Below are 24,566 nucleotides of genomic sequence, written 5' to 3'. Positions count from 1 at the left end.
CTGTGATTTGTTATAGAATCGCTGTGAGTTGGAAATGACTTGACAGCACTTAACAACTGACAGAAGTACAATTCAAAGCGAAGTTCCTCAGCAGGAAAACTTACTATTTTCAAGCATCCTGATGAGTAATGCCTAAGAATTGCCTATGAGCTTCAAACTAACAGGTTTTTTGAACTCACCAGCCAGGTTTGGGAGAAAAGGAGAGGCAGCCTATTTCCCTAAAGAGAGTCTTGGACACGACATGGCGCAGTTCTCTGTCCTACAGGCTCACTAGGAGTTAGAAGCACACCTCAACAGCAATGGCGCTTGTTATGCTGTTTCCTGCGTGGTGTAAATGGGGAGTGAGGAGTTCACACATTGGCACTCTGGAACAAAGTCCTGACCACCTGCACTTCTGAAAAGGCAGCCACTGAAAACCCGACAGAGCACAAGTCTATTGTGATAGATGGGGTCATAGAAAGTCAAATAATTCCAGATACTACTCCTAGAAACTAAACCTGTATCGATTTTATCAAAACCCCAAACCGAAAATAACCAGAAAATTTTCTCCCTAAAAAGTCGGAAAATAATATGGCATCAAATACCATTTGAGCTATGTTTACATTATTACAAAGATACACCAATTAAAAAAACAGGATAATGTGAAATACAAATATTTTATTTACATACTTACCGTATATACTCGTGTATAAGCCGTTTTTCAGCACATTTTTAATGCAGTTTTTCATGGTAAAATTAGGTGCCTCTGCTGATAATCGGGTCAGCTTATACTCAAGTATATATGGTATTTAAATATTTCTTTTCCTGAACTGAAAATAGTTAATAAGTTATTCTTTTTCTTCAATTAACTTTTTAAATTAAGAAATCATTTTATTGGGGGCTCTTACATACAACGATCCATACATCCATTATATCAGTGGACATGTACAAATGCTGCCATCAGCAATCTTCAATTTTTTTAAATTACTCTTAAACTTAAAAAAATGTTTTAGTGTTTTACATACATAGAAAACAATTCCTCACTCTATATTCTCTCTGAAGACTAACTTAGATTTAAGACCTCCCTCTTTAGAAAGGGCATGCTATCTATGAGTTCTCTGGTGTGCAGTCAGATTGGACCTCTGGGAAAACGCTTTCCCGCATCTGTGACATTCATAGGGCTTCTCTCCTGTGTGCGTTGTCTGATGTCTAAGGAGATGGGACTTCTTGATGAAGGCTTTGCCACACTTAATACAGACATGGGGTTTCTCTCCCGTATGGATTCTTTGATGTGTAACAAGCACTGATCTGTTGCCAAAAGCTTTGCCGCATACAATACACTGGTAGGGTTTCTCTCCTGTATGAAATCGAGAATGCTTATACAGAGATGAACTGTACCTGAAGGTTTTCCCACACTGCTTGCACTCAAAGGGGTTCTCGAGGGTGTGGGATTTGACATGCTGAGTGAAGGAGGAATGCCAAGTGAACGTTTTCCCACACTCACTGCATTCATAAGGCTTCTCTCCAGTGTGAAGTCTCTGGTGGACCATGAGTTGAAATTTACGTATAAAGGATTTCCCACAATCATCGCAAACAAAAAGTTTCTCTCCGGTATGAATTTTCTGATGCATGTCAAGGTATGTCTTCCTACTGTAGGTTTTTCCACAGTCTTTGCACTCATGACTGTTTTCATCCTTATAACTCTTACTGTAATTAAGTAAGTTTACATTAGGCTGCAAACTCTTGCCATATGATTTACACTGATAGGATTTTTGTCTCATAGGATTAAAACTTGTATTCGTATTATAATGATGGAGTCTCTCCGTAGTTAAGATTTCATTGAATTCAAATGAAATGGAGTTCAAAAAACGGTCCTTGCTTTCTTGGTGCTTCTCTGGTTCATCAACGCGCAGCAAGTCGGCTTCTACAAAGAGTACAGAGTAAAACATTCCTAGTTAATTTTTCTCACCAACATGTGAAAGAAACTCCTGAGGTTTCCAATCTAATCTCTCATTCTGTTACAAATCCTCCCTCCACCACACCCGAGCTTTCAGAATAAAACTGCTAAAATGAAATAGGAGCAAATGACTTAACTTATGGCCTACAGAACAGTGAAATAGCCACAAATTGGGTACAAGGGAAGTCAAAAGGCTACTCCAGGTTAGCGAGTAGAGGGCGAAGAGCTCATGGTGGTGCTCAAGCTAAGAGAGAGGGCTCCTGGAGCAACACGAGGCAAGGGAGCTAAGGGAAAATATCAGGGGGCAAGCTAGGTTTGGAAGAAGACTACATGATTACATCTATCTTTACCACATAATTCCTAGACTATCCCTAGTTCCCTCACTAGAATCTCTTCTTTCTCCTTAGCATCCTGCACAACATCGATCCTCATAGAAGAACTCTCGTATCTCCAGGCCTCTCACACCAACAAGCCCCCATCTGAGGCCATCTATACACGAGGCTCCAACTCAACTGACAGCTCAGATTCATTCTTTGATGTACTTGGAAGTCCAGGAGCACTAACGCCCACAAGTCGTTCGAGGGAAAGTCATTCTTGGCCCTGGCAGAGACGGCCTACTCACTCGTTTTATTCTGGCTGAGTTTCCGTGTATGAATGTGCTTGGACCAGTACCGATTTTACATCCTCTTTCCATCTAACAAACAAATCCCCAGAAAGTTGCTTTGCTCCTGAAGCCTTCATCTTCGCTCTTATTCTCAGGGCCCTACAAGTCCCAAACCCACTGCGCCATTTACAAAGGTTGGGGGAGGCTGTAACTCCCCACACTTGAGGTTCTTTCATGTGGAGTGTTGCTACAACACTGCTGGACTCTTAGCCTTTGTCTCCTCTGTGGGGTTGGACTGAGTTGTGAGCTACAGTCAGCAAACATTTTCATGTGGAGCTGTTCTGAGTAGGAAGATTTGGTTCCTTCCTTTCTTCTTTATATCGCAAACAATAAGCAGCACTGTCCTGTTTTGCTTTTACCAAAGATAACCAACAGGAAAACTCCGGGTAACCACCCTGTAAACAAAATATGCACGAAAGAAATTCACCCATGTCCTCTGACCATGCGCTTGCCGCTGGTTCTCAGGAAGTAACTTGCTTTCTGTTGCAGGCCTTCTAGCCGTCTTCAGCTCAATTTCCCTCCCTCCTTAACTGCTCCTCCTCTTTCTCTCATCCTATAGCTCATACACTTAACTCTTTAGAGACCACTGTCCCGTAATCTTAAAAAAATCCTTTGTAACTGTAAGCTCCACTGAAACTTCTAAGACATGCTAATAAAGTGCGTTGCAAAGTATCAAAAAAGCCCTTCTAAAACAAGTCACTCGCGGTTGTAGCATTCAGTCAACTACAATACAGCTTCCATGCTCATGTGCACTGAACAAGTGTTTCAACGCTGATCAAATTTTATATCGTGCCTATATGCCTTTCCCACGACAACTTATACACCTGAAAAACGGCAATGGGTTCTCTGCTCTGACGCTTTCTTAGCAAACACACGCAAAAAGTGTTGTTGAATGGATAAAGAAACATCTCCACAATGCTTGCCTGCACATAGTACATTAATAAGATATTACCTGTACATTATGTGTTCAGTAATGGTGTAAAACAAACAAACAAAAAAAGGTACATCACGTTCTCTCCAGGGAACCATATGAAAAATATGCCTTACAAACTACAAAGTTTTTTTTTAATCCACGGCAGATGTCAGGCTTCCATAGACAAGCCGAAGGCGGCAAGGAACAGGAGTTCCAAGAAGGTAGAGATCGACCTAGGATAGTTACCAAGGAACAGGAGATTGAACTGTTCCCCCAGGATGTGTGGTGGCTAGGCCATGACTATCAGCTGTGTGGCAGTTGTACAGTGATGTAATCATCATCCGTCAGCTCTTACACGATGAACCAATCGGGGTTTAAGGTGGGATGCAGCATTCGTTAGCCCTCACTCATCAGAGGTGACCTCATTTCCAAAGGCTCCCATGGACCTGGCTTTGTCACTCACCTGGATCACTCCAGAGTGGGTCTTCTTCTCCCTCCTCCATCCATGGCTCTTGTCCTTTCTCCAACTTGAGGATCATTTTTGAATTGGAAACTGGGCACCCTGTGTATGGCAAACAATACAACTGGGGATAAAAGTGCTAGACACAATTTCCTCACAACTCAAATGTGCCTCCTTGGGTCTCAGGGCCTTTAAAGAATGGCAGATGCCCCTCCACCCCACTATTATGACCCCAATTCTACCTTACAAATCTGGCTAGACCAGAGGATGTACACTGGTACAGATAGCAACTGGAAACACAGGGAATCCGGGGCGGATGATCCCTGCAGGACCAATGGTGTGAGTGGCAATACAGGGATGGTGGAGTGGAAAAGGGGAACCGGTTACAGGGATCTACATATAACCTCCTCCCTGGGGGACAGACAACAGAAAAGTGGGTGAAGGGAGACATCGGACAGTATAAGATATGACAAAATAATAATTTATTAATTATGAAGGGTCCATGAGGGATGGGGAGGGAAAAGAGAGGGGAAAAATGAGCTGATGCCAGGGGCTTGGGTAGAGAGCAGATGTTTTGAGGATGATGAGGGCAATGAATGTACAAATGTGCTTAACATAATTGATGTATGTATGGATTGTGATAAGAATTGTATGAGCCCCTAATAAATTGATTTTAAAAAAATGGCAGAAGGGCTTTAGAACAGAAAAGACCCCTTTCTTCCACTTGTGAGGGAGAAGCAGAAACAGAGTCTCTGATCCCCATGAACATTAAGACTCTTTGGCACTGAAATTCAGGGCCAAACTTTTTTAATGACTGCAGCCGTTGTCTTTTTCTCATCTTTTCTTAACTTTGGACTCAAGCCCCTTTCTTGATAATTTACAATGTACCCTTTATTTCCTCCTAGGTGGGAAGCTCTCTTGTTCCTGGGTTCTAACTGGTGAAGGTGAGTGTGTCATAGTTCTGCGGGTTCCTGTGGGCTCTGGAGGAATCCTCTAAACAGCTCGGCACTCCTGCTCGTCCCCATGCTGGACCTCTCCTCTTCTCTATTGCCTCTGAGAAGCCCACTTGTTTAACTTTACTAGTCACCTTCTCTCACCCCTCACCTCTCCTTTGAGAAGGACTCTTTTTTTTTTCTCAATGACTTAAATTTATTTAAAGAAAATTTCTTTCGTAAATTTGACTCCATATTAAAAGTAGCTCCTAGATAGCAGAGAAAATAGTTGACTGACACATGGAGAAGATATGTACAGAACAAACTGTTGCTGAGTCTCCTACAACCTAATCATTGTCCATGTGTTCGACTCTCTTCGTACCAATATTTCTTTTTTTTTTAAAACAATTTATTGGGGCTCATACAATTCTTATCACAGTTCATACATATACATACATCAATTGTATAAAGCACATCTGTACAGTCTTTGCCCTAATCATTTTTTTCTCCTCTTTTCTTTTTTTACATTTTATTAGGGACTCATACAACTCTTATCACCATCCATACATATACATACATCAATTGTATAAAGCACATCCACACATTCCCTGCCCCAATCATTCTCAAGGCATTTGCTCTCCACTTAAGCCCCTTGCATCAGGTCCTCTTTTTTTTTTCCCCCTCCCTCCCCTTTCCCCCCTCCCTCATGTGCCCTTGGTAATTTATACATCGTTATTTTGTCATATCTTGCCCTATCCGGAGTCTCCCTTCCCCCCTTCTCTGCTGTCCCTCTCCCAGGGAAGAGGTCACATGTGGATCCTTGTAATCAGTTCCCCCTTTCCAACCCACTCACCCTCCACTCTCCCAGCATCGTCCCTCACACCCTTGGTCCTGAAGGTATCATCCACCCTGGATTCTCTGTACCTCCAGCCCTCATATGTACCAGTGTACAGCCTCTGCCCTATCCAGCCCTGCAAGGTAGAATTCGGATCATGGTAGTTGGGGGGAGGAAGCATCCAGGATCTGGGGAAAGCTGTGTTCTTCATCGGTACTACCTCGCACCCTAATTAACCCATCTCCTCTCCTAAACCCCTCTATGAGGGGATCTCCATTGGCCGACACTTGGGCCTTGGGTCTCCACTCTGCACTTCCCCCGAGAAGGACTCTTACAAACTGGATGTCCATTCGGGTTTGGGCATCCCTCGGGAGGGTCAAAGAAACTTACATGGGAGATGGTCTTGGTCATTGTAAAAGGTCAGGATCTTAAAAGTTAGATCTTCTATTATTTATTTATTTAAAATTCCATGGTATGTTACATCTTTAATTTTTTGTTGTTTAAATATATTTTTTAAATTTTTTAACATTTTATTAGGGGCTCATACAACTCTTACCACAATCCATACATATACATACATCAATTGTGTAAAGCACATCTGTACATTCTTTGCCCTCATCATCCTCAAAGCATTTGCTCTCCACTTAAGCCCTTTGCATCAAGTCCTCTTTTTCCCCCTCCCTCCCCGCTGCCCCTCCCTCATGAGCCCTTGATAGTTTATAAATTATTATTTTGTCATATCTTGCCCTGTCCGGTGCCTCCCTTCACTCCCCTTTCTGCTGTCCGTCCCCCGGGGAGATCAGCTCTTTTAGAAAAAGGTACACCTGCTTCTATATGTGCATCTGTGCCCCGACAGCCATCAGAGAAAAGGTGTCCGCAGCAGACCCAACTGTTAAGAGCCTGCCTTCCCTGTGTGCCTGGGCTTGTCTGCTTCCACTGAGCTCATCCTGGTGCTTCCCTTGCTTCCTGACCTCGTAAATGACTAAAACAAATATCACCTTGGTATTAAAACGCTCTGAACTTGAATTCTGACTCTGTTCTCACCTACAAATGTACACGATCCGGAGCACAGCTTTCTTTCTGGGAGCCTTAGTTTTCTCACTTATCAGATGCAAAAAATGACATCTACCTCCAGTTTAAATGGTTAATGTATGTAAAGAATTGTGTGTGTGTGTGTGCCATGAACAATACAAGATGGACCCTGCCCACCAGACTCTAGGAAAGAACAAGAACACCTAAGCTGGTGGTGACCTGCACCAGAAAACACACACACAAGACACCTGATTCATTGGTAATGACAATTAGTACAGTCCCTTAACCAGTATAAAAAACAGCATCCATCATACATTAGACATGTTCCCTCCACCCCCCAGCCCAGGCCCCTGCAAGTGTCCTTGTACATAAGCACTAAAACCCACATCCTACACTGCTGTGCATAGGTGGACTTCTACTGGGTGACTCTCAATGCTTCAGCTGTCAGACCTGGGAATCTTGGGGCTGGCCTGTCTGTAAGCTACCTAACAAAGCTAGATATGATCAACCTGATTCTACCTTACTACACCCCCAGCCCCCGGTATCCAACTTGTGTCCCTTGGAGCTCTTCCTGCCATGGGTCTGGGGGTGCTACACAGAACCTAAGCTACAGTGGGTGCTCAACACATGGTGGCTGTTCTTCCATCCTCAGATGAAACTACTACGTAGCATATATCCCGCCTATACCTGAAGCTAACCATGACCAAATGAGAAGCCAAAGAAAAATTCTTATTTTGCTCCATACTTGAATCGAACTATTTTTATTTTAGCTAGGACATTTCCCGCCACAACAATGTGGAGGGAATTCACTCAAGCACAGAAATCAGGCTTTTAAAATTTTCTGGTTAAGGCCAAACTGTACTAATACTTCAGAATGATGACAACTTTCATTAATCTTATACGAAAGGACCATTAATCTTATATGAAAGGACTTTCATTAATTTTATACGAAAGGACTCTGAATTACAGTGAAAAAATTACCCATTGTCCTTACCTACTGAGACAAGATTTCTATAGTTTTCCAACATCACATCCCAATACAGGTTCCTCTGAGTAGAATCAAGCAGTTGCCACTCGTCTGGGGTGAAGTCCACAGTCACATCCTGGAATGTCATTGATCCCTGTAACAGCACATCCACAAGACAATCATTTTCACGGCTGAGTCTGCACAAAACTGTATATGATTACCATGATACACTCGATACAGAAATACAATTTGTGAGGGATTTTTAGCAACAACTATACATTGCGATAGAAACAAAGATCATATTAAACATATCCAGTCAGTGTCAAGACAATTTAGGGAAGAAATAATATTCTTTTTGATAAACTACATATTAACATGCAACAGAATGAAGTTTAATCCCTAACTTACATCACATACAAAATTGATCAAAAAACAAGGGGACCAGAATAAACTTAAGAGCTAAAACTGTAAAACTCTTAAAAGAAAATATAGGATTATATCTTTGTGACCTTGGATTAGATAATGGCTTCTTAGATGTGACAGAAAAACCTAAGTGACCAGAAAAAAGAATAAACTTCAAAATGTTGAACTTTTGTTCTTCATATTTACCATCGAGAGAATGAAAAATAGTCCCAGAATGGGAGAAAATACATTTGCAAATCACAAGTGTGAAAAGAGATTTGTATTTGGATGTGTAAAGAACTCTTACAACTCAACAACACAAAGGCAAACAACCAATTTAAAAGTTGGACAAAACCTATGAGTAGACATGTATCCAAAGAAGACATAGATGTGGCCAATATGCACATGAAAATATGTTCAGCACCACTAGTTATTAGTAAATAACAATCAAAACCACAATAAGAGAGCACTCTATACCCACTAGGCTAGTAAAATAAAAAGACCAAATGCTGACACACGTGGAGAAATGAGGAAGAAGCCTTCTACACCGTTAATGGGATCATAAAACGGTGCCGCTCCTTTGGATACCGCTTTTAGCAGTCCCTCCAAATGCTCGCCATCAAGTTCCCATATGGCCCTGCAAATTCACTTAGATGTGTGTTCTCAACGGAAATGAAAACATGGCCACACACAAAACCACCCACGAGGGAGAAACAACACGAATGCCCATCAAGCAAGGGATGGATAAATAAAATGCCGTGTATTATCCACACAATGGAATATGATCAGGCAATGAAAAGGACTGAAGTACTGATAGATGCTACAGCATTTGAGAAACGGGTGGATGAAAGAAGCCAGTCACAAGGACTGCACACTTCTATGAAATGCCCAGAGTAGGCAAACCCACAGAAACAGGAGGTGGAGTTGGACTGGGAACAGGGGAGAAAGGAGAGTGAAAATATTCTGAAATTAGCTAATGGTAATCACTGATTGCTCAATACAAAGAACCACTGAATTGTTTGCTTTAATTGTAGCATGAGTTGTATCTCAACAGTTATTAGAGATACTGCTTAAATATTTTTCATTCATTCTCAAAATACTGAATCCTCCTTAGAGACTGTACCAGTGATACAGGAAGGAACAAAACTACTACTGCTCTTAGATCTTCTCTATTAGACCCTACACAGCCAAAAATAAGTGCTGTAAGATGTCCTGGGGCTATGAAAACTTTACTCTTGTGCATACCATACGACAATAAATGGAAGCACATTTCGATCAAAAAACCAAAATCATGTTTAATGGTTAAATATTAAAAGTGATATAATTAAAATCGTGTGGCTATCGATCCACAAAGAGATAGTGAAGACCTTACAGAGCAAGGACCAGCAAAGCACAACTTGTGGGCCAGCCTCTTGCTTTGGTAATAAGTATCACTAGAACTAAGCCATATCTCTTCATTTGTTTCCACTACAAGGACAGTGCTGAGGATGCTATCTGGCTCTCAGGCCCAAAGTATTTGCTACGTGACTTTTTTTTAAAAAAAACGTTTTATTAGGGGCTCATACAACTCTTGTCACAATCCATACATATACATACATCAATTGTATAAAAAACATCCATACTTTCCCTGCCCCAATCATTCTCAAAGCATTTGCTCTCCACTTAAGCTCTTTGCATCAGGTCCTCTTTTTTTTTTCTCCCCTCTCTCCCCGCTTCCCCCTCCCTCATGTGCCCTTGGTAATTTATACATTGTTATTTTGTCATATCTTGCCTTATCCGGAGTCTCCCTTCCGCCCCCCCCCCCCACTACGTGACTTTCTTCAAGAGTGGGCCACCCCTTGATACTGAGTCAAAAAGATGGCTAAATCAGGTTTTATCCCAGGAATACAAGGATACTTCAATTGTTAGAAATCTTCTAGCCAACTACTTTGTGCACGGTTGAGGTTGCTAGGTGCACCTTTAGGTACTGAACAGAACACTGCTTACTCCTGCATCATCCTCAGGCTTAGTGCATTAACAGTAGACATCTGGCAATAACAGGGCTAGGAGAGTAAGCCTGACTACGCTGTTGAAGGTTTTGTGCCAATTTGGCTGGGCCGTGATTCTCAGTGGCTGACAGCAATGATGCGTTTTGACAGTTATATAATGATATGATCATTCTCCAATATGATGATGATACAGTCATCTAGTGTTTTCAGGGAAGGCTGATTCTTACATAAGGATCATAACCATGTCTATAAGCGAGGAGCGGGTAGGTATATTAAGTTTTGGGGATGGTAGTTAAAAATACAAAAAATTAAGCCCAATTTATGAAAACAATCTTTACAAACTAAAAAATGTCTTCAATTTGATCTTTTAAAATTTTACCAGAATATGAGAAGAAACAATCAAACACTGGAAAAATTTCCATTACATTGTTACTAAAACAAAGTTTTTGGCTAGCCATCACCATTCAAAATTATAGTTACTGGAAGTCCTGGCAACTGCAATATGACAAGGGCTGGGGGGAAGAGCAGGGGGGCCTGGCAGAGAGGAGAGATGCTATATGGGAAGGTACAAAACTTCCATTTGAAAATACATGATAGTCCACCTGGAAAATCTAAGAATCAACTGAAAACGCTTAGACTTAGTAAGAGCTCTACAAGCTGGATAGACAGCAGATCAACAAAGAAAGATAGATCCTATAAACTAGAACAGTGAACAAGAAAATACAATGAAGAAAAAATATCCATTAGTATTCTCAATACTAATTTAAACTATATTTAACAACATAATGAGACCTGAAGCGGAGAACCAATAGAGGGGTCTGTGGGGCCGGCCCCAATCCCAACTATGTGGAGACCAGCCCCCCCATCCTCTGCCCCAGAAGAATGCACTTCAGAAGACAGCACTGAAGCTACAGCTCAGGGAGAGGGATGCATCTGATCAGAACACACAGGAGCAAACAAAGAGGGAAGGAAAGAGAGTGAGGCACATCCTGGCCCACCAAGTCCCAAGGACGGATTCCTGCTCAGAGCAGCCAATGCACAGAGAGGACCATAGGGCTGGCCCCACCATGAGACACAACATCCCTCACTGACCCAAAGTGCTACAGGGGACAGCACTGGGGACAGTGCGGGAATTGTGCCCAATCTGACCCCGCAACACTGGGATGAAACACTAAAGGTGTGCAACAGAGCAGCAAGGGGAGCAAACCAATGACCTCCCCAGAGAATACCAAAAATAGACTTTTGGAGCCAGGGTGTGGCAACCCATCAGACTTGACCAGAAAACACTCCTAAAGGTCAACAGATCAGGAAGTATTTATAGCAGTTGTTCCCCACCTTCCTAATGCCGGGACCCTTTAATACAATTCCTCATGTTGTGGTGACCCAACCACAAAATTATTTTCGTTGGTAGTCATAACTGTAACTGTGCTACTGTTATGTAATGGGTGACCCCTGTGAAAGGGTTGTTCAACCCCCAAAGGGGTCGCAACCCACAGGCTGTCAACTGCTGATTTATACGTTTTTCTTTGTGTGTCCCTGGTTTTTATTGTTGCTTTGTTTTCTTTTGTTGTTTTGTTTTGTCTTGTTTTTGTGCTCATTATTGTCTTTGCATGTCTATCTAGATAAGATAGGTCAGATGAGCAATTGGAGAAAACAACTTGACTGATGGTTAGGGGGGGAGATGGGAGATGGAGAGGTGGGGAACTGACAAGCCAGTCAGGGTGCAGTATAGCACCGATGAAACATACAACTTTCCTCAAATTCTTTAATGCTTCCTCACCCCCACTTATCATGACCCCAATTCTACCTTACAAATCCAGCTAAACCAGAGCACATACACTGGCACAGATAAGAGCTTGAAGCACAGGTAATCCAGGACAGATAAACCCCTCAGGACCAATGAGAGTAAGGGTAAAGTGGGAGGAGAAAGGCCAAACTGATCACAATGATCTACGTATTCACCCCTTCCCAGGGGGGCAGACAACAGAAAAGTGGGTGAAGGGAGACAGTGGTTGGTGTGAGACATGGGGAAAAAAATGATAAGTTATCAAGGGTTAATGAGGGAGGAAGGGTGGGGGAGAGGGAAAATGAGCCAATACCAAGGGCTCAAGTAGAAAGAAAATGTTGATGGCAACATATGTACAAATAAGCTTGAAAAACGGATAGATGTATGGATTGTGATAAGAGCTGTACAGACCCCAATAAAATGTTTTTAAAATAAAATGGTAATGTTTATACAAACTGAAGAATGTATTCAATAGCACTGAATATTATGTGTATAAATTAAATGGAAATGTTTGCCATAAGTATTTTAATTAGAACTACAAATATTTTAAAATAAAAACAAGCAATTAGAAAAACATAAAAGGAAATGTTTAATTATTAAAATGATAAACCTACTGAATAGCAATGAGGGATTTACAAGAAAAACTAATGGAGAGGACTCCATTGAGTTACTGGTTATGAATTCTCTCCAAATTATACCACCAACACACACAAAAAATACCTAACAAGCTGCTTTATGGACTTTGACAAGCTGCTTTTAAAACTCATGTTGAAGAGACTATGTGGCAATTTTGGAAAAGGTAAAAGATTCACCTGTAGATTCAGGTAGACATTAAGCAATTAAGCAATCTATGCACCTGGGCTCAAACCGAGTTTATTGATTTAGTTCTACTTGGCACTATGTTCTCATACAACTTTCCTCTAATTATTAAATGCTTCCTCCCTCCATCATGACCCCAATTCTGCCTTACAAATCCGGCTAGACCAGAGGATGTACACTGGTACAGATAGGAACTGAAACACAGGGAATCCAGGACAGGAATCTAGGGCAGATGATCCTTTCAGGACCAGTGCTGAGAGTGGAGGGAAGGTGGGGTAGAAAGGGGTAACCGACTACAAGGAGCTACATAAAACCTCTCTAGGGACAACAGAAAAGTGGGTGAAGGAAGACGTCAGACAGGTAAGACATGACAAAATAATAATTTATAAATTATCAAGGTCTCATGGGGGGGGGAACAGGGAGGGAGAGGGGAAAATGAGGAGCTGATGCGAAGGGCTTAAGTGGAGAACAAATATTTTTAGAATGATGAGGGCAACGAATATACAAATGTGCTTGACACAATGGATGTATGTATGGATTGTGCTAAGAGTTGTATGAGCCCCCAATAAAATGATTTTAAATGTTTTAAAAGGATTAAAACTTAACTAATAGAAACCTTATTAAACAAAAATATCACAATGTGAAAAAGAAAAAAAATAAAAGGAGGAAAGTCACAGGACATTGGGCCTCTGCTTAAGCCCTCCCTCGATGCAAGAACACTTTGTTCTAACAACCTGGCATTCGGTGATGCTCTCCCTCCTGACACGATTGCTTAAGACAAAATGGGTGTATAAACAAATGTGGTGAAGAAAGCTGATGGTGCCTGGCTACCAAAAGATATAGAGTCTTGAAGGCTTGAAGTTAAACCAATGGCCATCCATCTAGCAGAGAAGCAACAAGCCCACATGAAGAAGCATACCAGCCTGTGCTACAGGATCAGGTAAATAGGCATCAGAAGACCCCAAACAAACGTTGAGAACAAGGGGGTTCTGAGCAGAGACCCAAAACCCATCTGTAGACAATGGACATCCCCTCACAGGAGGGATGAGTCAACCAGGGCACAGTATAGCACCGATGAAAACCACAATATTCCTCTGGTTCCTTGTGGCTTCATTACCTCCCACTATCATGATCACAATCCTGCCTTTCACTTACGGCCAGACTGGAGCATGTACACATGTACAGATAAGAGCTCAGGCCATGCAGAATCCAGGTCAGGTAAGCCCCTCAGTAACAGAAATGGGAGTATCGAAATACCAGGAGGGGAAGGGGAAGGTGGGGAGAGGAGTGGGGAAGAAACCGGGGGGAGACAGTGACTGGCTTAGGTTATGAAAATAATAATTTATAATTCATCAAGGGGTCACGAGGGTGAGAGGGCTGGAGGGAGGGTAAAAAGAGGAGCTGATATCAAGGTCTCAAACATAATGTTGAAAAGAAAAAGATGACTGCCTTACCTGGAAGGTGACCATTATCTGCGGCTCTTGGACAGCAATCTGTGAAAATAGACATGGAGAAAATACAAAGACATGAGAAACCACTGCTGAAATGTTGAACCTTTATTTAGCAGATTAGAAGTCCACACATGGCAGCCTTAGAAAATGCTACCTTGGAGAAAGACCTGTTAGTAAGTCTGAAAAATCCAAATTCTATCAGCACCAATCTCTACCATGATTCCATTATAAATATACAGAACTTGGGCAAGGAAACGCTACATTTCTGTCCTACCGATCATATCACTCGCCTTTAACTTTTGAACCAGTGATCTTTTTTTCCTAGAAATTTACCCTAGGGAAATAATGGATGAGTTAAGAGATTAAAGATGATCCTGGTCTCTACAATCCAACAGTTCTATATAGAAATTATTCCTTCCTGTGATTCTCTCTGCTATGGGAGTAAGAGGCTTTCAGCTCCGGTAAAGAGATACCGTCTCAGAAACTCACAAGGACAGTTCTACCCTGCCCTATCTACAGAGTCAGAACCAACTTAATGGCATGGAGAGAGTGAAAGAGTGATTCTTAGATATCTGTACTTAAACTAGGGTAAGAGAACTAAAATTAGCATAGGCATTCCTGGGATTGCTGGATCCAAAGGCCCAGGAACAATTTATCTGGTTTCCTGTTTCTGGGAACTCAGCATCTCCTACTAGCCCAAATGGAGCCATTTGGAATTCTAATGGGCATTGCTGAGCCCCTAGAGAGGTAAATATGTGCAAGAAGGACTCATTCATTCAGTCGACTTTACTGAAATATATGGAGATACATCATAAGACCTGAAAAATAAGACCAAAAATTGCATTCATCCCTCAAATTTTTTTTCATCGCTCAGATATTTCAAAACCAGGACAAACCTAACTTTTAGAAAGGGTGTAAAATTATAAAACAAAATTAAATTAATTCATCTGAGTTTGAATCTCAATTCTTCCACTTACTAATTAGCAAGTTGTGTAACTTCTCTTGAATTTCAGTTAATTCATATGAAAACATCCCAAGCCAGTCCAGTCCAAGCCCATTAGCCCAGCACCGATCTACAAAGTCCTCCACAAACTCACAAAACACACACAACGACGTCGTATGCAGGATGATCACAGGCCAGGGGATAGAGTCTTTGAATCCAGTGGCGGTTGTCAGTATCTCAGCGCTGGCAGGGGTCTCTATGAGGCTTCTCCAGCCCCCAGGGCTGCATCAAGGTAGGTCCATGTGGCTTCTCCTCAGGGATGCCTCACAGGAAGTGAGCCTTGTCAACTGAGGCAGAGAACTAGCTAAAGCATCCGCAACTGATCTGACCATCAGCATGCAAGCGATGAGAACCAGAAAGGTGAGCCATTTCTCTCTCCGCCCTTCAATTAAACTGCTCTTCAAGTAATCCCACATGTGTTCATTGGCCAGGTTGGTACAATAAACCTATCACATATACTTAAGATAATGGCTGAGAGAGCACCTGAAAGCTATTACTTTTTATTATTTAAAAAAGTTGTTATTCTTAAATGATTAAAATTCCCTGTCACAACACATGCACCTGGAGAAGATTATGCTGAGGGAAGTTGTAACCAAAGCCAAACACTGCCGTTGATTAGGTTCTGCCTCATAGGGACCCTATAGGACAAAGTAGAACTGTCCCTGTGGATTTCCAAGACTAACTATTCTTGGGAGTAGAAGCCTCATCTTTCTCCCAAGGAGCACCCGGCGCTTTCAAACTGCTGACCTCACGACTAGGAGTCCAATGTATAATTTACTATGCCCCCAGTGCTCCTCAATCTTAAAAGGGCAAGAGGCGGGTAAGGATGATAAACTTTCTTTTCAAAACAAAGATACAGATAAAGATAAAGACATTCACACCAAAACAAACAGCCTTTGGGGACTACCAAGGACGGGAGGAACAGGGCGATGGGGACGGTGGTCACGCGGATGTACTGGAAGATATGTAACCCACAAGAGGGAGTAAAGCTATCAAGAATCGGGTGAAAACAAACAGAACAAGCCGAAAAAGAATCGGGTGAAGAGTAAGACATTGGGGTAATTGATTAGTAGTTTAGATGAATACAAACTTGATTATCAGAAATGTAAGCTCCCACCTAATTTACAAAAGGTTGAGGATAAGAAACCCAGTCGCAGGCTCAGGTAGGGTCAATGGTTCTCTTGGAACCAGAAAAGGCACGGTAGGATAGGCAGATTCCCACGCACTGACCTGTACGGAGGCAGGAATGCAGACAGAGCCTGTTCCACCCCCACCTAGGTGACGTGTGCTCGCCAGAGGCAGTCTCAGTCCAGCTCACGTTTTCTCCTAAGTAGTCCAGTTCTGACAGACCCACACACCCAATCACGAAGCCACCCACCCTCGTGGGAGTGTGAAGATTTTACCTTCGATCCATTAAATCCACAAGCCAGTCTCTGCTTTCCTCCCTGACCTTCCCTCTGTCCAAGTCCTGCAGTCGCTCCGGCCACCCTTTGGTCACCAGACTCCAGTTCCGGCTTTGAACAGGGATGCAGCGGCGCAGAGGAACGGACACTGGGGGAATGCCTCCACACTCCAGCGCCGCAACCCCCGGCAGAAGACTTTATACCAACGACAGCGCTAATGCGCGTGTGCGGAAGTAACTTTACCCAAAGTTCCCAGCCTCCTTCCGGTGACAAGCCAGCTACCGTAGACTACATTTCCCATAAGACCCGTGGAGCTCATTTCCGGAAAGCGCCCGGGGTCGGTGTTGGCTTGCTAACTTTGGAGCTACCTTGAAAACCGCGCTGGTTTTTAAGTGTATAATTTTCTTTTAAAAAGATAATTATCCTTAAGTGGAGAGCAAATGCTTTGAAAATGATTAGGGCAAAGAATGTACGGATGTGCTTTATACAATTGATGTATGTATATGTATGGATTGTGATAAGAGTTGTATGAGCCCCTAATAAAATGTAAAAAAAGAAAAAAAAGATAATTATCAAAGTAAGGAGCTGATATCAAGGGCTCAAGTAGAAAGAAAATGTTTTGAAAATGATTTTATAGCAGCATGTACTAATGTGCTTGACAGGATGGATGGATGTAGATAAGAGCTGTAAGAATAATAAATCAATAAAATGATTTTTTTAAGATAGTTATCATTTATAGAAGTAGTGAGGTGGTTACTCGTCGGACTGTGATTCGCAAGGTCAGCAGTTTGAAAGTGTTAGGTTTCTGGGATGGTTTTCCCAGTTCTTGCTTGCCAACACTGAAAGAATTCACTTGCCGAAGCACTTTTGTAAGTCCAAGTACTATGGGAGAGAAAGGGAAGTTCCGGGTAATACAGCCTCAGATAGTACAAACATTCCCTGGAAAGCAAGCAAGACTGCATGGCTGTCGGGGGGAGGCTTGGGAGAGTTGGAAACCGAAAATGGCCGCTTTGGAAGAGTCTGGGGAACCAAAAGAGTAGTACCAGAACTGCCAACGGGAGCACCCCAGTGAGCTCCAGAATTGAAGGGGACCCCGCCCTCTGAACTGAAAAAGAGAGGGCCTGCCCTCAGTCTGCTTTTTATCCCCTTCTACTCCCCCTTGAGGGGAAAGTGGTTGAGGGCATTGTCTGTTCTAGAGGCTGAGTTTAGGCATATCTATGGAAGTGTTGGTTGCTAGTGTGAATGCCCACTTGGCCTTCCATCAGTATGTCTAAGTGACCTTGATCTACACATGCCCAGCTTTGGATCTTCCCCATAGGTTTCTAATGTATGCCTGATTTTTTCAAACCCTTTATTGTACATGGTCAGCTAATTTTCAGTTAGCATAGGCTTAAATCTTCCCTGCCTGTCAAACCACTAGCAGTTTTGCAGAAAAGACAGCTTTCCACTCCCGTAGAGTGACAGTGTAGCGCATCACACTACTTGACATCAGTAAGTAATGACGTATTGAGAGACGTCCTAGCCCCATCCAACTGAAGGCGGATGCCAGTCCAGAAGCCCCATTTTCGGACTCAGGAAGTCACATGCAATGATGCAGAATGCAGGACTATCACAGGGCTGTGGATGCATTCATGTGGACCCAATGTAGATGGAATCATGACGGGGCCCCAGCAGCTCTAGGATAGCCAGCAAGCAGGAAGGTGATGACAGCGGGAGAGAAACTGGCCTCCAGAGAGCTAAATATTGTGGTCACACCTCCAAGGGACATCAGCAGGCTTCAACCTGATTGACAGGTTAAACTCCACACATATCTTACAAGTAACATGATGGCATAAAAAAAATGAACAATAAATAGATAGATGGATGGAGATAAAGCCAATCCCACAGTCTTAGTTTTCTAAATGGTCAATAGATACATAGAGATTTTTATTTCTGGAAAATGCCCCCCCCCACACCAATAATGAGAGTAGTGAAACCAGGAGAGGAAGGGGGCAGTGGGGGAGAAACAGGCAACTGATCACAATGATCACAATGTCCTCCCAGGAGGGAGAACAACAGAAAGTGGGTGAAGGGAGACGTCAGTCATTGTAAGACATGAAAAAACAATAGTAATTTATAAATTATCTAGGGTTCATGAGAGAGGGAAGGAAAAATTGCGGAGCTGATATCAAGGGCTCAAGTAGAAAGCAAATGTTTTGAAAATGATGATGGCAACATATGTAAAAATGTGCTTGACACAATGGATGGATAGATGGATTGTGACAAGAGCTGTATGAGCTCCCAGTGAAATGATTAAAAATAAGTAAATAAAATGGCTCACACAGTTGTAGAAGGGGGAGATCCAATCCAGTTCAAGTCAGTGAGTCTGATGATAAAACAGAATGCGTCTCCTGACTTGAGTGGCTGGGAGCCTGAGGAAGCAGGAAGACAACAGACTGGTGGATTAAAGACCAGCAAATTCAAGGTCAGTCTGTGGCTGCAGAGTACAATTCCAAGGATGGCAGGTCAAATGGCAGGCTGGAACAGCAGGCAATGCTTAAATCCAAAGAACTGGAGATCAATAAACAAAAAGAACTGGAGATCAATGAGCCCCATGCAGGACCCAGACCAGCCAGAAGTAGACAAGCCTACAAAATCTACTTGTATAAGAAATAGACTATATCCCGGAGCAAACAATCAGGGTTCTGCCCTGAGGGTTGCAACTCCACCTCCAACCTCTCACAACTACTAGGCCAATCAAAGCAAATGCTCTCAGAGTTCATTACATTACATTAGGTCACAACATAAGGGATTAATAGGACAAACGACTGGGAATCCTGACCCAGCCAAGATGATTTTTTTTTCTCCCCTAATTTAAGGTGGTAGAAATTATGGCATGTTTATATCCTAACGGAGGGACACTGGTGGCATAGTAGTTACTTGTTTGGCTGCAATTCAAAAGATCAGCAGTTCAAAACCACCATCCACTTCAAGGGCAACAGATGGGACTTTGTACTCCCGTAAAGAATTACATTCTCAGTAACTCACGGGGAAGTTCTACCCTGTCCTAGATGGTCACTATTAGTTGGCACCAACTCGATGGCAATTAGTTTGGTTTTTGGAGAGGGAAATTTTGATAAAACAAGCGAGGCAGGAGATTTCTAAGATAAAGTTCATGAGGAGAGAAGAGCTATAGCATAAAAAGCTGAAGAGATCAGTTCAGAGTAGAAGTTTGAACAATTCATTCATTAAAATAAAAAGGACAGTGTATATTGGTACAGATGCAAATTAGTAAACAGACTTGGTATTGGGAAAATGAGGATAATCTCTTCTGAGTGCTTCTACTTTCTCAGTGAAATAGTGTGTTGGACAGGGTTTTCTAGAGAGACAAACCAGATTGCTAGTAATTATATATAAATATATTTATAAAGATAGATATATAATACAAGAAATGAACCGTTAAATTATATACAGATAGATAATACAAGAAATTAACAGTTACATTATAAAGCAGTGAGACACTAGCAGTCCTTTAAGGCTTGTGAGACGCCAGTTGCCAGTCCCTTTCTGTAGAGAGAGCTGGGCTATATATACCCAGGCAGCAAACAGCAAGGCAGGTCACCAACTGTCACCAACTGTCAGTCCCCAGCTCCAGAGATGAACATTCCAATAGTGTGGGCTTAAAGGGACCTCAACTTACAGCGACCCAGTCCACAGGCTAGGCATCCCACAGGTAGTGTACCCCTTTAAACTGAGGCACAGAACAAGCAAGGCGAGGCTAACCGAGTCATATATCCCTCCGCCCTTCAACTAATCCTACTTGTGTTTATCAGCCAGGCTGGCACAATAAACTATAGCAATCCACCCCTTGCCAGCCTGGCACCTGTACACAATTCTTTACCCATACATACTTATATAATTTCCAGATATTAATGAAATCACACTTATACTTATCATCAATCATCTATCATACATATAAATGAAAACACATTGAGTCAAATTATATCTGATATATCATACTTGAACAAAGGAAATATATGCAATAATCACATACAAAGAAAATACATCGACAATTACAAGCCTCGCTTTTGTAATTGATCACGTGGTTGTAATTGATAGGTAGAACTACCTTCTACTGCTACCCGTTCTGTATTACCTTTGCCCTCAGCAAGCACATCAGCTGGCTGTGGTTTTTGGCCTGGCGGGGTGACCCAGACCTTCATTCCTGAGGGCTCTGGGTCATTATAAGTCCTGTCAGGATTGGGTTGCTGTAACTTACCATTTACTTTAATAACAGGGCATGGTAACACTAAGAGTCGGCCTATGGGATCTCCTGGATTCCAGACATATTCTTCTTTACCTCCATTATGTAGTACCAGTCCAATTTCTCCTTGGTAATCAGGATCAATCACAACACTTAGTACGGTAACACTCTTCCTGACCTGTTGATCCAAAGGCATGAGAAGTCCAAAGTGCCCAGGGGGCATTCTCAGCTGCCAGTTCAGTGGAATCCGTGCTGTGTTTCCAGGTGGGAGAGCTCCTTTCTTCGGGACCAGGACCTCCAGGCCTGAGGAACACAGGGTTGCTGGGACAGGAAGCAAAAATGCTGCAAGGGGATCACTAGGAGTAATAGTGAGTGCTGCCACTCCAGCTTCCACCCCTTGGTTCCTGGACCCGTGAACTCTGGCTATTAGAGACACAGCACCATATATTGGCCGCTGGTTTAGAGCATATACAGCTTCCTGGAGAACATTGCCCCAGCCCCGCAAGTTGTTGCCACCTAGTTGGCGCTGTAATTGTGTCTTTAGGAGCCCATTCCATCGTTCTATCAAGCCAGCAGATTCAGGATGATGAGGAACATGATACGACCAGTGGATTCCATGGGAATGGGTCCATTGCCGCACTGTATTTGCTGTGAAGTGAGTTCCTTGATCTGAAGCAATGCTATGTGGGATGCCATGCCGGTGGATGAGGCATTCTGTAAGTCCACGAATAGTAGTTTTGGCAGAAGCATCACGTGCAGGGAAGGCAAATCCATATCCAGAGTAGGTGTCTATTCCAGTAAGAACAAAACCCTGTCCCCTCCATGATGGAAGTGGTCCTATGTAATCAACCTGCCACCAAGTTGCTGGTTGATCTCCCCGAGGAATGATCCCATATCTTGAACTTAATGTTGGTTTCTGTTGCTGGCAAATGGGACACTCAGCAGTGGCAGTGGCCAAGTCAGCCTTGGTGAGTGGAAGTCCATGTTGCTGTGCCCAAGCATAACCTCTGTCCCTGCCACCATGTCCACTGTGTTCATGTGCCCATTGGGCAATAACAGGGCTGGCAGAGGAAAGAGGAGGACCAGTCTCCACAGCGCGTGTCATATTATCCACTTGATTATAAAAGTTCTCCTCTTCAGAGGTAATCCTTTGGTGAGCGTTCACGTGAGATACAATTACCTTTACTTTCTTGGCCCCTTCAGAGAGGTCTCTCCACATACCTCTTCCCCACACCTCCTTGTCACCAATTTTCCAATCATGGTCCTTCTAATTCCCTGACCATCCAGCCAAGCCATTAGCCACAGCCCATGAATCAGTATATAGTCTCACATCTGGCCATTTTTCCTTATATGCAAACTGAACGGCCAGGTGCACTGCTAGAAGTTCTGTCCATTGGGAAGATTTCCCTTCACCACTGTCCTTTAGGGAGATCCCAGAAAGGGGCTGCAGTGCTGCTGCTGTCCACTTACGAGTGGCACCTGCATATCGTGCAGAGCCATCCATAAACCAAGCATGACTTTTTTGGTCTTCACTTAAATTACGGTAAGGAACTCCCCAGGAGGCCATAGGTGCAGACTGAGAGAAAGGAGGCAATGTGACAGGAGTGGAGACTGGGCATTTGAGCCACTTCTACATGCAGCTTACTTGTTCCTTCAGGTCCTGCTTTGGCCCGATCTCGTATATACCACTTCCATTTCACAATGGAGTGTTGCTGCGCACGTCCAACTTTATGATTACGTGGGTCAGACAATACCCAGTTCATGACAGGTAATTCAGGCCTCATGGTGACTTGGTGGCCCATGGTGAGGCGTTCAGTCTCCACCAAGGCCCAGTAACAGGCCAACAGTTGTTTTTCAAAGGGGGAGTAGTTGTCTGCAGAGGATGGCAAGACTTTACTCCAAAATCCCAATGGTCTACGCTGTGATTCACCAATAGGGGTCTGCCAAAGACACCACACTGCATCTTTATCTACAACTGACACCTCTAGCACCATTGGGTAAGCTGGATCATATGGTCCCAGTGGCAAAGCAGCTTGCATGGCAGCCTGAACTTGTTGAAGAGCCTTTTCTTGTTCTGGGCCCCACTCAAAAATAGAGACTTTTCGTGTCACTTGATAAATAGGTCGAAGTAGAACACCCAAGTAAGAAATATGTTGCCTCCCAAATCCGAAGAGGCCCACTAGGCGTTGTGCCTCTTTTTTAGTCATTGGGAGAGCTAAATGTAATAGCTTATCCTTCACTTTAATAGGAATATCTCGACATGCCCCACACCACTGGGCTCCTAGAAATTTTACTGATGTTGAGGGTACCTGAATCTTTGTTGGGTTAATTTCCCAACCCCTTGTATGCAGATATTGTACCAATGAATCTAGAGTCTTTGATACATCCTCCTTAGTGGGTCCAATCAGCATAATGTCATCAATATAATGGACCAGTGTGACATTTTGTGGAATAGACAGGTGGTCAAGTTCCCTTCGGACTAAATTATGGCACAGGGCAGAAGAGTTGATATACCCCCTGGGGGAGAGTTGTGAAAGTATATTGTTGCCCCTGCCAGGTGAAGGCAAACTGCTTCTGGTGGTCCTTTGAGACTGGTATGGAGAAGAAGGCATTAGCCAGATCAGTAGCTGCATACCATGTACCAGGAGAAGTATTAATTTACTCAAGCAATGTAATCATCTGGGACAGCAGCTGCAATTGGAGTCACCACCTGGTTAAGTTTATGATAATCCACTGTCATTCTCCAGGGTCCATCTGTCTTCTTTACAGGCCAAATAGGTGAATTAAATGGGGATGTAGTAGGAACCACCACCCCTGCATCTTTCAAGTCTTTGATGGTGGCACTGATCTCTGCAATTCCTCGAGGAATGCGGTCCTGCTTTTGGTTTACTATTTTCCTAGGCAATGGCAGTTCTAATGGTGTCCACTTGGCCTTTCCTACCATGATAGCCCTTATTCCACATTTTAGGGATCCGATATGGGGGTTCTGCCAGTTACTAAATATGTCTATTCCAATGATGCATTCTGGAACTGGGGAAATAACCACAGGATGGGTCTGGGGGCCCACTGGACCCAAAGTGAGGCGTACTTGAGCTAAAACTCCATTGATAACTTGACCTCCATAAGCCCCCACTCTGATTGGTGGGCCTTCGAAATATTTTGGGTCTCCTGGAATTAGTGTCAGTTCTGAGCCGGTGTCTAGTAATCCCCGAAGAGTTTGATTATTTCCTTTCCCCCAATGAACAGTCACTCTTGTGAAAGGCCGCAGGTCCCTTTGGGGAAGGCTAGAAGAAAGACTAACAGTATAAACCTTCAGTGGTGTAGCAGGATCCTCCTTTCAAGGGACCCGGCCTCCCCTTCATTCAAGGAGTTGTGGGTCTGTAAACTGGCTCAGGTCTGGGAATTGATTGAGCGATCGTGACTGTCTATTCTGCTGTTCACCTGATCTACCATTCTTTCACCTGTACAGATCACGTAAATATTTAGTAGGCTTACCATCTATTTCATTCGTAGGGACACCGTGGCTAAGTAGCCAATGCTATAATTCCACACGAGACAGGTTGCTTTGATTATTATTGAAAACTTGTTGTCTATTATAACCACGCCCACCCTGTCTCTGTTGATTTAGTGCTGACACCTGCCCTCTACCATCACGGGGACCAATCAGCCCCATTGTGGGCAAATGTCAGAGTTCGCTTAGGGCAGTGCCTACTGTTAATCCTGGTGCACATA

At 43.1% G+C, this 24,566-nt stretch overlaps 1 protein-coding gene across 1 annotated transcript; it reads right to left on the bottom strand.

Moving 5' to 3' along the window:
* Positions 1-616: 616 nt before the first annotated feature.
* On the bottom strand, positions 617-16,725 carry LOC142453311 (uncharacterized). The gene is made up of 5 exons (XM_075554514.1): positions 16,592-16,725; positions 14,189-14,227; positions 7,767-7,893; positions 3,977-4,075; positions 617-1,903 (listed from the first exon to the last, which is right to left on the bottom strand). The coding sequence occupies exons 2-5, from the start codon at positions 14,201-14,203 to the stop codon at positions 1,083-1,085; spliced, it is 1,062 nt and encodes a 353-aa protein (XP_075410629.1). The 5' UTR covers positions 14,204-14,227; positions 16,592-16,725; the 3' UTR covers positions 617-1,082.
* Between the last annotated feature and the right edge of the window lie 7,841 nt (positions 16,726-24,566).

This window comes from Tenrec ecaudatus, chromosome 1 (assembly GCF_050624435.1).
Source record: "Tenrec ecaudatus isolate mTenEca1 chromosome 1, mTenEca1.hap1, whole genome shotgun sequence".
Lineage (NCBI taxonomy): Eukaryota > Metazoa > Chordata > Mammalia > Afrosoricida > Tenrecidae > Tenrec > Tenrec ecaudatus.
Note: the sequence above shows the minus strand (reverse complement) of the source record. Positions and strands in the feature narration are given on the sequence as shown.